This window comes from Coregonus lavaretus, assembly GCF_964263955.1.
Source record: "Coregonus lavaretus genome assembly, chromosome: 17".
Taxonomy (NCBI): domain Eukaryota; kingdom Metazoa; phylum Chordata; class Actinopteri; order Salmoniformes; family Salmonidae; genus Coregonus; species Coregonus lavaretus.
In genome coordinates this window covers 5,040,790-5,053,921 of record NC_140004.1, presented here as the reverse complement: position 1 = coordinate 5,053,921, position 13,132 = coordinate 5,040,790, and the positions used below count along the sequence as shown (strand labels likewise).

The 13,132-nt window shown below is 47.7% G+C and overlaps 1 protein-coding gene across 1 annotated transcript in view; it reads left to right on the top strand.

The window, feature by feature from the left end:
• Positions 1-13,132, top strand: part of LOC311144254 (adhesion G-protein coupled receptor V1-like) — a gene marked incomplete at its 5' end in the record, with an annotated part of 183,987 nt that overhangs the window by 124,335 nt on the left and 46,520 nt on the right. The window contains 2 exons of the mRNA XM_084180264.1: positions 4,937-5,053; positions 10,514-10,692. Coding sequence (XP_084036390.1) covers positions 4,937-5,053; positions 10,514-10,692 — 296 coding nt within the window. The remainder of the gene's footprint in view (positions 1-4,936; positions 5,054-10,513; positions 10,693-13,132) is intronic.

Sequence of the window (13,132 nt, the reverse complement as noted above, 5' to 3'; positions counted from 1 at the left end):
GTAATTCAAAGCTGCAGCTTGCAACAGCAGGCACACTTTAAATATTGTAAAAAAAATAATCAGACTTTTTATTATAGTTATTATTTAGCACGCTACTACTCTTACACCGTTTAAGCTAGAAACGCCATTCAAACTTGAAAATGTGCAGACTGCTTGCATACAACGTTTTGATATCATTTATACTGCAAATACTGCAATGCAAATAGTCCGGGTAGCCATTTGATTAGCTGTTCAGCAGTCTTATGGTTTGGGGGTCGAAGCTGTTAAGAAGTCTTTTGGACCTAGACTTGGCACTCCGGTACCGCTTGCCGTGCGGTAGCAGAGAGAACAGTCTATGACTAGAGTGGTTGGAGTCTTTGGCAATTTTTAGGGCCTTCCTCTGACACCGCCTGGTATAGAGGTCCTGGATGGCAGGAAGCTTGGCCCCAGTGATGTGTTGAAGTGTTTGGACCATGATAGTTTGTTGGTGATGTGGACACCAAGGAACTTGAAGCTCTCAACCTGCTCCACTACAGCCCCGTCGATGAGGATGGGGGCGTGCTTGGCCCTCCTTTTCCTGTAATCCACAATCATCTCCTTTGTCTTGATCATGTTGAGGGAGAGGTTGTTGTCCTGGCACCACACTGCCAGGTCTCTGACCTCCTCCCTATAGGCTGTCTCATCGTTGTCGGTGATCAGGCCTACCACCGTTGTGTCGTCGGCAAACTTAAAGATGGTGTTGGAGTTGTGCTTGGCCATGCAGTCATGGGTGAACAGGGTGTACAGGAGGGGACTAAGCACGCACCCCTGAGGGGTCCCCGTGTTGAGGATCAGCGTGGCAGATGTGTTGTTGCCTACCCTTACCACCTGGGGGCGGCCCGTTAGGAAGTCCAGGATCCAGTTGCAGAGGGAGGTGTTTAGTCCCAGGGTCCTTAGCTTAGTGATGAGCTTTGTGGGCACTATGGTGTTGAATGCTGAGCTGTAGTCAATGAACAGCATTCTCACGTAGGTCTTCCTTTTGTCCAGGTGGGAAAAGGCAGTGTGGAGTGCAATAGAGATTGCGTCATCTGTGGATCTGTTTGTGCGCTATGCGAATTGGAGTGGGTCTAGGGTTTCTGGGATAATGGTGTGAGCCATGACCAGCCTTTCAAAGCACTTCATGGCTACATACGTGAGTGCTACGGATCAGTAGTCATTTAGGCAGGTTACCTTGGTGTTCTTGGGCACAGGGACTATGGTGGTCTGCTTGAAACATATAGGTATTACAGACTGGGTCAGGGAGAGGTTGAAAATGTCAGTGAAGACACTTGCCAGTTGGTCAGCGCATGCTCTGAGTACACGTCCTAGTAATCTGTCTGACCCTGCGACCTTGTGAATAATGACCTGTTTAAAGGTCTTACTCACAGTTGTCCGGAACAGCTGGTGCTCTCATGCATGCTTCAATGTTGCTTCCCTCGAAGCGCGCATAGAAGATATTTAGCTTGTCTGGTAGGCTCGTGTCACTGGGCAGCTCGCGGCTGGGCTTCCCTTTGTAGTCCGTAATAGTTTGCAAGCCCTGCCACATCCGGCGAGTGTCGGAGCAGGTGTAGTACGATTCGATCTTAGTCCTGTATTGACGCTTTGCCTGTTTGATGGTTTGTCGGAGGGCATAGCGGGATTTCTTATAAGCATCCGGGTTATAAGTGACGGGGGCAGAAACATTATGTACAAAATAAGTTACAAACAATGAGAAAAAACACACAAAATAGCACAATTGGTTAGGAGCCCGTAAAACGGCAGCCATCTCCTCCGGTGCCATTATATGTATATGAACCTTCAGAAGTGTCAAATTATAGCACTGGGTGAGCACATTCTAAGCTTCAGACAATGAGTAAACATTGTGACTTTTAACACAAATCAGCTACTTTAACTACTTTCCCAACAACTTAGACACAAACTTAGAGGAAATGACATCTTGATCTACTCTGCTATTCAGTGGTCTAAGGCACTGCATCGCAGTGCTAGCTGTGCCACTAGAGATCCTGGTTCGAATCCAGGCTCTGCTGTAGCCGGCCGCAACCGGGAGACCAATGGGGCGGCGCACAATTGGCCCAGCGTCGTCCAGGGTAGGGGAGGGAATGGCCAGCAGGGAGGTAGCTCAGTTGGTAGAGCATGGCGTTTGCAACGCCAGGGTTGTGGGTTCGATTCCCATGGGGGGCCAGTATGAAAAAAAAAAAAAAAAAAGAATAATGTATGCACTAACTGTAAGTCGCTCTGGATAAGAGCGTCTGCTAAATGACGTAAATGTAAATGTAAATGTCATACAATATACAATACTGTGTGTTTACACCAGCATAGGGTACATTGATGACTTAGCTGCAGACTGATGTTGTGATGACGAGGATGATGATGATGGGAACACCTAGAGAGTTGTAAGAGAGATGAAGTAGCATCATTGTGCAGGAGTGCTTGGTGCAGCCTGCCATCTGGATGTACTATAGCTCTCCTATCCCTCACCCCTGGAAGTTTGGCAGCTGTGCAGCCGCTGTCTCTCCCTGCTCTTCTTCTGTCTCCCTGTCTCTTGCTCATTCCCTCTCTTGGCTTCATCTGTATAAAGGCAGAGTTAGGAGACTCAATGTACTCCTTCTCTCTCCCTCCTCACCCTCCCTCTCTCCCTCCTTCCCTGGCCTTTAGCACTGGCACCGGGCCAGGTGGCAGTCACAGTTACATAAGCAGAGGTGCTATGGTTGGCAGTGGCACCAGTCTCTGTCCCATGGGTTAATTAAGCTCTGCCGTTAGAGAGCTGCAGTATTTTCAGCTGTCGTCATGGCTTTTCTGAATCCCCCCCAATCGCTAATTCAATTAGGTCCCTCCCACATTAACGCATGCACGCACTCACACACACAGATATACACACACACGCATGCATGCACGCACGCACACACCCACACACACACACACACACACAGATATACACTGAGTGTACAAAACATTAAGGAAACTTGCTCTTTCCATGACATAGACTGACCAGGTGAATCCAGGTGAAAGCTATGATCCCTTATTGATGTCACTTGTTAAATCCACTTCAATCAGTGTAGATGAAGGGGAGGAGCCTTGAGCTAATTCAGACATGGCATGTGTGCCATTCAGAGCGTGAATGGGCAAGACACAAGATTTAAGTGCCTTTGAACGGGGTATGGTAGTAGGTGCCAGGTGCACTGGTTTGTGTAAAGAACTGCAACGCTGCTGGATTTTTCACGCTCAACAGTTTCCCGTGTGTATCAAGAATGGTCCAACACCCAAAGGACATCCAGCCAACTTGACACAACTGTGGGAAGCATTGGAGTCAACATGGGCCAGCATCCCTGTGGAATGCTTTCGACACCTTGTAGAGTCCATGCCCTGACGAATTGAGGCTGTTCTGAGGACAAAAGGGGTGGGTGCAACTCAATATTAGGAAAGTGTCCTTAATGTTTTGTACACTTAGTATATATACACGCACACACATACACACACACACACACACACACACACAAACACGCACACAGTGTGGACTGCAGCGTCCTTCAGTAACACACACACAGGTTGTTGTTGTTTTTATTTATTTTGGTCCTGCCTGCCTTTGCGCATTGTGATGTAACAGGTCTGCAGGAGGGGGGAGGGAGAGGACTGGTCCAACTCGAGGTGTCATAAACAAAAATGCACCCCCCCCCACAAACGTTCAAAATATTTTCACATGACCCTCCCTCTGTACTGTAAAAAAAATATTGCACACCCTCCCCCCTCATGGAAGGAACTCTAAATAATGTTTACGACCACAAATAATAATAATTTTAGCGACTCTGATTCCACGCAGGGCTACTGGCCAGAAGGTTGAGGGTTTGCCGACCACCACGGACGAGCTCACCCTCCCTACTTGTTTCATTACACTACGATCAGAGCCGGTTGCAGACAATGTTGATGCTCTATTTATAATTATATCAACAGGTTTCTGTGCCAATGCACAACACAACCAATAGGCAAAGCATACCGACTTCGGGCGCTTCAACATCATGGTTTGCGTTTTCAACACCACAATGAAATAGACATACTTTTGAAGTAGCCTACTCTTAAGTAGTATAATTTTGTACTCACTTGAAAACAATAATTCAATTATTCATTGCACTGTGGTGTTGTAGGCTAGTCTAGGTAGGATACATGTATTGTCCCTAAACAAGATCAATAGGGGAGCTTTTTGAGCTGCGTGTCTCATGTCTTCACTGTTTTTTCATGTGCAATGACGCACCTTGGTGCAGCTTTTAATTATCTTATGTGTGGTATGATTGCTATTTAGCCTATTGCAGATCCTGACAAACGATCTACCTACCACTACTGTCACTATAAATGGTGGATAGAGGGCAGGATAGACAGTTAGACTGGTAGACTATATTTACCTGTGGTATAGTTAGTGCATAGTGCATAAGGGAAGTACCAAAACACCTTGCTATAGGGTAGGCACATGCAAGCAGATGAGGAAATGTGGCTAGCGTGGAAGAAATTATATAGTAAAACCTGCAAACAGGAGAATGTAAACCAGGGACAAAATGCACTACCCTCCCCTGTGTCCAATAAAAAACCACACAACCCTCCCCAAACCCCCAAAAAGTTAGACAACCCTCCCCTATTTTGGACCGAACTGTTCCTAATACTAGCTTGCTGAGAACAGACTGCAGAGAGAAAGTGTAAATGGACAACTGTTTTTGTGCCAGTGTTATTTTGCATGAACTGTATTAGTGTGTGCGAGATTGAGGGGGCTGGATGTTGTGTAGTAAAGAGCACAGTATACAGGCACATTTTATGCATTATTCGTTTTGGTGTGTGTTTGTGTGTGTTTGCGTGCATTAGAGTGTTTATGTGGGCCTCTCAGCTGACTCCCCTCTCTGTGTCTCTCTCTCTCTGTCTCTATCTCTCTCTCTCTCTCTCTCTCTCTGTGTTGTAGATCTGTTTCCTGGTGTCGGCGTTCCGTGGGCGTGTCTTCTCCGAGGACAGCTGTGCCGTTCTGGGTCTCTTCTCCCACTACTTCCACCTCAGCCAGTTCAGCTGGATGCTCATCCAGGTAAGGCCTGCTGCTGACACCAGGGCATGTATGTATCAAGCTTCTTAGAGTCAGAGTGCTGATCTAAGATCAGGTCCCACCTGTACATTGAGTCGTATTCATTGTGCCAAAACTGATCCTAAATCAGCACTCCTAGTCTAAAACATTTGATACATACGGCCCCTGCTCTAACCCTAAACTAACCAGGACAATATTGGTTTGGTGAGTAGAAGTCTCATTACATTTCCAAATATGCTCCATCTGTGAGTCCAATCCTAGTCATGTGAATACAAAGGCGCATTAAGTGATGCTATGTTTCTGTTATTTTCTTGATTTTTTTGGTTTGATACTGCATATTGGACGATTTTTTGTTCCACTGAAGGCCTGAGTCCTATAGTCAAGGTTCGCCACTGAGGTCATGTATGTATTTTCAACATCCACTTTAGAATCTCTATTGAATGATCAGTCTCATTTAAGGGCAGATGCAACCAGTTGATGGGTGGGTTGTCCAAAGTAGTGTAGACCGGAACAATGGTACAGAGCAGGCACTGAAAGAATGGCATACTGTTCTCCGGGTCATCTGTAGGCCTGCGCCAACCTGTTGAAAGCTGTTCTGATAGTCCTATGCTGCCTTGGCACACACGTTGGCACGCAAGGCCCATGTTTGCCCATTTCTGCTTGGGTGGACAATGAGGGTCATTCAGTCAGGGTGCTCTCTCTCTCTGTCTCTCTCTCTCTGTCTCTCTCTCTCTCGCTCTCTCTCTCGTACAATAGTCGGCATTGAATGGAAGCATTTCTGTCATCAAAGACCAATTGTGGATGTTAGAATTGATATACTGTACCTCTAATGCTCGTATCCTTTGTGCTGCCATTTGTTATTCGTCACTCCTTCCTGAATTTAATTGCAGGGCACTTCTTGAAATAATAAGTCAACGGATCGGATTTGAGGCTGTGATGAGATGATGTTGAAGGAGTCAGGCGCAGGAGGGTAAATCATTGAATAACAGGCTTTATTCCGCTACCACAGAGTTACGCAGGAACGTGTCAAAACACTCCAGTGCGCAAAACAGGCGCACTGGAAAATACAAGGCACACAGGAAGATATCCCGGTGATACAAAATACAAGGAGCTCCACCGAGCTTCACTACTCTCCACAATAAACAATCACACACAAAGACAAGGGGCAGAGGGAACACTTATACAGGTACTGATGAGGGGATATGTACCAGGTAGTGTAATAAACAAGACAAAACAAATGGAATGCTGAGATGAGGAGTGGCAATGGCTAGAAGGCCGGTGACGACGACCGCCGAAGCCTGCCCAAACAAAGAGAGGAGGCAGCTTCGGAGGAAGTCATGACAGAGGCTTTGAAAGGGAAATTGATTTGTCTTTCCATAGATAGTTTGATTTCATTAATACAATTACAGTTCTACCATGTCAAATAAGATTTTTGTGTTAATTCTTTCCTTTTTTCTTTACCTAACACGTGCGTTTTTATGTAACGTGTGGCAAAATCCCAGGTTAGCTGCTACGTGTATTTCTGCTGGTACTTTTGGGATAAGATTGGAGTTCCAAGTTCTCTTACCCCCCCCCCCCCCCCCCCACATAAACACACCTCCTTCTGACCCCCTTCCATTCTCACATAACTGCTTCGAAACACACACACTCAGCTCTAAAAACGATCACATGTAGGCTTCAAATGGTTCGTATTTGATCTATAAGCTCAAGTTAATCCCAGAGATGGTGTATAGATGACCTGTGACCTATGTGCAGGGACAGGAATGCTGTGAGCATGGCCTAGTTCATTACACATGGTGAACACAAGCTGATATACCATACCTCAGAGTCTTACCCCAAATGAACTGCACCCCCTTCTTGCAATAACAGGCTGTTATCTTCACCTCCAGTGCTCAACTTCTGTTCTTTGTGATGCGGTGGAAAACTCGAGTTGTTAATGGACTGGATGTAATCTGTCTTGGCACCTAAGTTATTTTTCTGAAAATTAAAAGATTAGTGCATTAAATTAGCTAATGGAGGAGAGCTTCGGAGTCCGACATGGACATAATAGCCGTGCGGTACGTGTAACTGCATTATGTATGTTTTTTAAGCCTGATTGAAATACTTTCCAGATGACCTGGGAGATGCTTGAATGAAAAAAGGTTGACTCAGGGATTTCTTAATAAGTCAATAGGAAACAGTGCAGTTTGGACTGGCTCGCAGCTGACACATAACATTTTTGCAGAACGCTGGCAGCCTGACATGATAGAAACACATGGTATTAGTTGAGCTGATTTGGTGGTGGTGGTGGAAAAGGTCAACTTCAATACACACTGGAAAGTGTTCACACAGCCGTAGGACCGCGTTGGTGTGTGATGGTGCTGTTACCTTTTTCCCCTTTCAACTGGAGTCAGTCAGTCAAATTGACAAAGTAACATATTTCTCTCCCTCCATCTGTCTCTCCATCTCTCTCTCTCTCTCTCTCTGTCATGTCTTTTATTGCATCTCTTTCCCGCCAAGATCTGATGCATCTTCTTAGGTTTCACTTCTCCCTTTCTGCGGTAGTAGCTCATGAGAATATCGCTGACATCCCTGGCTTCATCGACGTCCCTACTCTCTTCCCTATACTCCATAATATTGATCGGAAGGGGTAACCATCCACTAACCTCCCTCTCCTTGAGTCGTCAGGTATCAGCTTTTTGCTAAGTGGCATATGCGGGGGCGCCAGCCAGGAGGCTTTCACAGACCATCCATATTGCACTAAACCAGCATTAAAGGTTCAATGCAGCCATTTTGATCTCAATATCTAAATTATTTTTACAAGAAACTAAAATAGCTTCTTAGCAAAAGCAATTTCTCAAGCAAGAATTTAGCCTGGACTGTCTGGGAGTGGTCTGAGTGGGGAGGGGAAAACTGAAAACGAACTCTTATTTGCAGAGAGGTTTGTAACCCTCTTCTTATTGGTCTATTAACTAATTTACCAGCTGATGTCACCAGGCAGCAAAAAAACACCATCCTTCCAAAACAGGCAGAAATTTCAGGCGGTCTTTTCAAACAGCTTACACTAAAAGGGGGATTATCATCATTTTCACAATTTCACAGTATTAGTCCAACCTCATAGAGTGGATGTGATGAGGTGTGAATGACGGAGTCAGGCGCAGGAGGTCCAGAGTTTATTCAGTGTACAAGAATAAAGCGCAGCAAGCGTCAAAACGAAACTAGCACAAGGGAAAAATCCACCTTGGCTACATACAAGGAAAGAGTAGCTCAACCGAGCTACCCACTCTCACAATGGACAATCACTCACAAAGGACAAGGGGGCAGAGGGAACACAGGTGTGTGTGATTGACAAGACAAGACAAGACAAATGGAGTGATGATAAATGGAGCGGTAGTGGCTAGTAAGCCGGTGACGACGAACGCCGAAACCTGCCCGAGCAAGGAGGAGGGGCCTCGGCTGAATTCGTGACAGTGAAAATATATATGAAACACAGGAAATTGACGTTTTTGACCGCAATGGCGCAGTTGAGCAGTGCAATGGGGGAATACAGACTGGCCCAGAGCCAGAACATAACAGTCCCTAATTGAATCAGCCAGGCTACGAGCGCTTACGTTGAGCACCTTGGATAGAGCGGGCCGACTAGGACTGTCTTACCATAGGGCTCCACAACATTATGTAACGGCAAGCCAATACTTGCCAAAGCCTCTTCAGCCTATCCGGAGCCAGAGATAGTGCTGAAGGGAACAGCACAGCACAAACCCAACTCCTAATTTTTTATTCGCACACCCAGCTATCACTGATGGAGCTCAATCAGAGTGTCCACTCCATTAGCAGTCCAATATGATGCATTACACAACAGTTTCTCTCTCTCTCTCTCTCTCTCTCTCTCTCTCTCTCTCTCTCTCTCTCTCTCTCTCTCTCTCTCTCTCTCTCTCTCTCTCTCTCTCTCTCTCTCTCTCTCTCTCTCTCTCTCTCTCTCTCTCTCACTCTCTCTCTCTCTCTCTTACTCTCTCTCTCTCTCTCTGATGCTGATGATGCAACACTCAGAGGAGGAGACTGATTATGGAAGCCGAGGGTTTTGTGTGACTTGCATTTGACCCCACACCCACCCATTCACCGAGAACTTTTCAGCTCATGAATGTAATGGAGTCAAATGTGCAATGTTCTGTTCTCCTTTTATTGTGTGATCCTTTCTTGTACAAAAAAAGATGAGGACCTGGCTGTAGATAGGCCTTTTACAGGTGTTATCACAATCTGGAGTTATGTAGTGTAGTTGGTGTAAGCCTCTCTAGGACAAGGTGTACAGTATCTAATACCGAGGGAGATAATCCAAGCCTGCTACTCTGCTAGATTACAAAGCAAACAGGAGTGAGCCATGTGGTTCCCGAACAATCCTTTGGCTGGAGTTTCTTCCTCCCTACTGGCTGATAACCCCTCACTAACCCCCTTTTGCTCCCTTTCCTCCTCAAATCCCCTCTGCTCCTCCCCACCCCTCTCCTTCTACCCACCCTCTCCTCCTCCCCTCCCCTCCCCACCCCTCTCCTCCTCCCCACCCTCTCCTCCCCCTCACCACCCCTCTCCTCCTCCCCACCCTCTCCTCCTCCCCTCACCAACCCTCTCCTCCTCCTCCCCACCATCTCCTCCTCCCCTCCCCACCCCTCTCCACCTCCCCACCCTCTCCTCCCCACCCCTCTCCACCTCCCCACCCTCTCCTCCTCCCCTCACCAACCCTCTCCTCCTCCTCCCCACCATCTCCTCCACCCCTCACCACCCCTCTCCTCCTCCCCACCCTATCTTCCAACCCTCTCCTCCTCCCCACCCTCTCCTCCTCCCCTCACCACCCCTCTCCTCCTCCCCACCCTCTCCTCCTCCCCTCACCACCCATCTCCTCCTCCCCACCCTCTCCTCCTCCCCTCCCCACCCCTCTCCTCCTCCCCACCCTCTCCTCCTCCACTCCTCACCCCTCTCTACCTCCCCACCCTCTCCTCCTCCCCTCACCAACCCTCTCCTCCTCCCCACCCTCTCCTCCACCCCTCACCACCCCTCTCCTCCTCCCCACCCTCTCCTCCTCCCCTCCCCACCCCTCACCGCCTCACCCCACCCTCTCCTCCTCCCCTCACCAACCCTCTCCTCCTCCTCCCCACCCTCTCCTCCACCCCTCACCACCCCTCTCCTCCTCCCCACCCTCTCCTCCTCCCCTCCCCACCCCTCTCCTCCTCCCCACCCTCTCCTCCTCCCCTCACCAACCCTCTCCTCCTCCCCACCCTCTCCTCCACCCCTCACCACCCCTCTCCACTCCCCACCCCTCTCCTCCTCCCCACCCTCTCCTCCTCCCCTCCACACCCCTCTCCTTCTACCCACCCTCTCCTCCTCCCCTCCCCACCCCTCTCCTCCTCCCCACCCTCTCCTTCTCTCCCCACCCCTTCTCTCCTCCCCTTTTCTTTTCCCTACCCCTCTATCTCCCCTTCCGTCCACTCTCCCCAGGCGGTGAACTTTTGGCAGGTGTTGGTGATGAACGACGAGCACACAGAGCGGCGTTACCTGGTCTACTTACTGCTGGGCTGGGGACTTCCTGCTCTGGTCATCATCATCCTGGTCATCGTGCTGCTGGGGGGCTTCGGCTGGACCATACACGGTGTTTACGGCCTGGTGCACGGGGATGTGTGAGTGAAGGAAACACACACATAAAGCACAGGAGCACAAATGAGTACACACACACCAGAGCACACACACTTGGTGAGAGTGAATAGGAAAATACTTTTATTTTTAAGGCTATGGTCAACACCCAGGTCTATGATCAGAATAAGCTAGTGTCGTCAGCAGGTTCAGAGGTGGATCTACTGAATGGATCATAAAATGAATGAGTCTCTCTTGACATTGGAGGTGGAGGGAGGCTGTTCCTCTGCTAGTTTCCAAGGTGGAGAGGTAAGGCTTTAAATAACCCACACAGAGCTATTTATACACCTCCAGGAGCTGTGCTGGTGAGGTCATCCTCTCAAACTGCACACACAGGTCCTTACTCAGACTTACCCTGCCTAAGATTCTGTGTGCGTGTGCGCGTGTGCGTGCGTGTATTAGGATGAAGTGAGGTTTCTTGCGACTAAAGTTAGCCTGTGGTCAAAGGTAGGTGTGCCTCTTTCGTGTCTTTTTGTGAGTGAGGTAGACAGAGGTCTATTTAGTTTCCTGGGCGGTAGCACCTATTCACTCAGGGAATGAAGAGTCACCCATCACACAGTCAACACAGGACCTCACCTAGCTGGGTTCCTCTCTGTTCAGGTGGAAATTGGTTTCAACAACAACACTGTCATCAGTAGAGGGTTGGTTTTTCTCTCCCTCACATATACATGATGTATTATGTTAACACACTGTTTATGCTCTAGTCTTATCAGCTACAATCACACAATAAATAGGTCAAATGGGAGTATCTCAATACGCCAAGACCAAACGTATTATCATTTACATTTTGTGTTCAATAAAATGTGATATTGGAGAATACATGAGCTCTCTCTCATAACGGAAATGTGAAACTTGACATTTTAAGACTCTCTCTCTCTGTTAGCCAGGCAACTCAGCCACACGACTACCCTCTTTGTTGGATAGATATTTGCTCTCCAGGGGAGCCTCTTCTTTCAAGCGACAGAGCTAATTATTGGCAAAGCTCTGTTGTCTCAAGCTGGAGTGGTTGCATTAGAATGCCTCTCGACTGACCAGAGGCTTGAACGGTAATCCCACAGCAAACAGTGTCACTCGAGAGGCAGGCAGGCATTGTGGGATTGTGGGTAGGTCTGAGTCTGCCCTCTCTTACTGCCCTTCTTGTCTTCTATTGGTCTGCTGGGCTGTGGTCCAATGGTGGGGTTGAGTGGTGGGGGTGGTGGTGGTGGGTGTTACCCTCTGTTTGGCAAGGAGGGGTAGAACATTGACCCTGAGTCAACAGAGGATGAGGAGGAAGGAAAGAGAGAGGAGAGCTTTTTTGGAAGCGTTGGAATGAAAAATATAGACATAGTTCTACATTATTATCACAGTATATTTATTATGTATGTGATTTGTAGGTAAAGGTACAATATGTTAAAAAGGGGAAATTATATAATAAACATAATAGTAATATAGAACTTTGTGTATATTATTATATAACATAAATTATATTGCTTTAATATTATGAGAGGTAAATAGAGGGAGGAGGAGAAGAAGTGTTTTGACCAGATGGTGAAGTGTGGAGGGTGTAAGAGCAGTGCAGGGGGTGAAGTGTGGAGGGTGTAAGAGCAGTGCAGGTGGTGAAGTGTGGAGGGTGTAAGAGCAGTGCAGGGGGTGAAGTGTGGAGGGTGTAAGAGCAGTGCAGGGGGTGAAGTGTGGAGGGTGTAAGAGCAGTGCAGGGGGTGAAGTGTGGAGGGTGTAAGAGCAGTGCAGGTGGTGAAGTGTGGAGGGTGTAAGAGCAGTGCAGGTGGTGAAGTGTGCATGAGTAATGATTGAGGATAGGAGGGGAAGGAAAGGGAAAGGGGGATACATAGTCAGTTGTACAACTGAATGCATTCAACTGAAAAGGGTGTACTTCTGAGTGATTAACTCCACATTGAAGTTGATAAGGAGCCAGGTGGGTGCGTGTATGTGTGTGCGCACACGTTTGTGTGTGAGGAAGGTGTTGGCCATTCTAAAGTAACTCCAGAGTGAATATCAGGTGCTGCAGTCTCACACTGCTCTGCAGATAAGAATTCTTGGCACAGTTAGGCCTTGTAAGAGTACACTGGCATCGGCTAATGGGGAGGGGGATCCTAATCAATCAAAAACCATGTGTCTCATATATAGCCTCTAGCCTAGCTTTACAGCCTTGCATGTAGTTCTGTGTAATACTGTTGTATCTGTATTCTCTCCTCTCTCCTCTATGTTGTGTTTCTCTGTCCTTTGTCCTGATTTGCTCTCTCCTGGCTTATTGGTTCATAGTTCTCTCACTTCTTTCTTTCTCTGCTCCAGTCCTGCCTCCTGGCTGTCTGTGCCTGGCCCATTGACAAGGATGAGATTATTTGCCAGGTTTCACATTCTGATGACCAGAGAGGCAGTGGGAGCGTCTTTTTAAAAGTATGGTTTATGTTACAGCTGTGCAAATGGAAA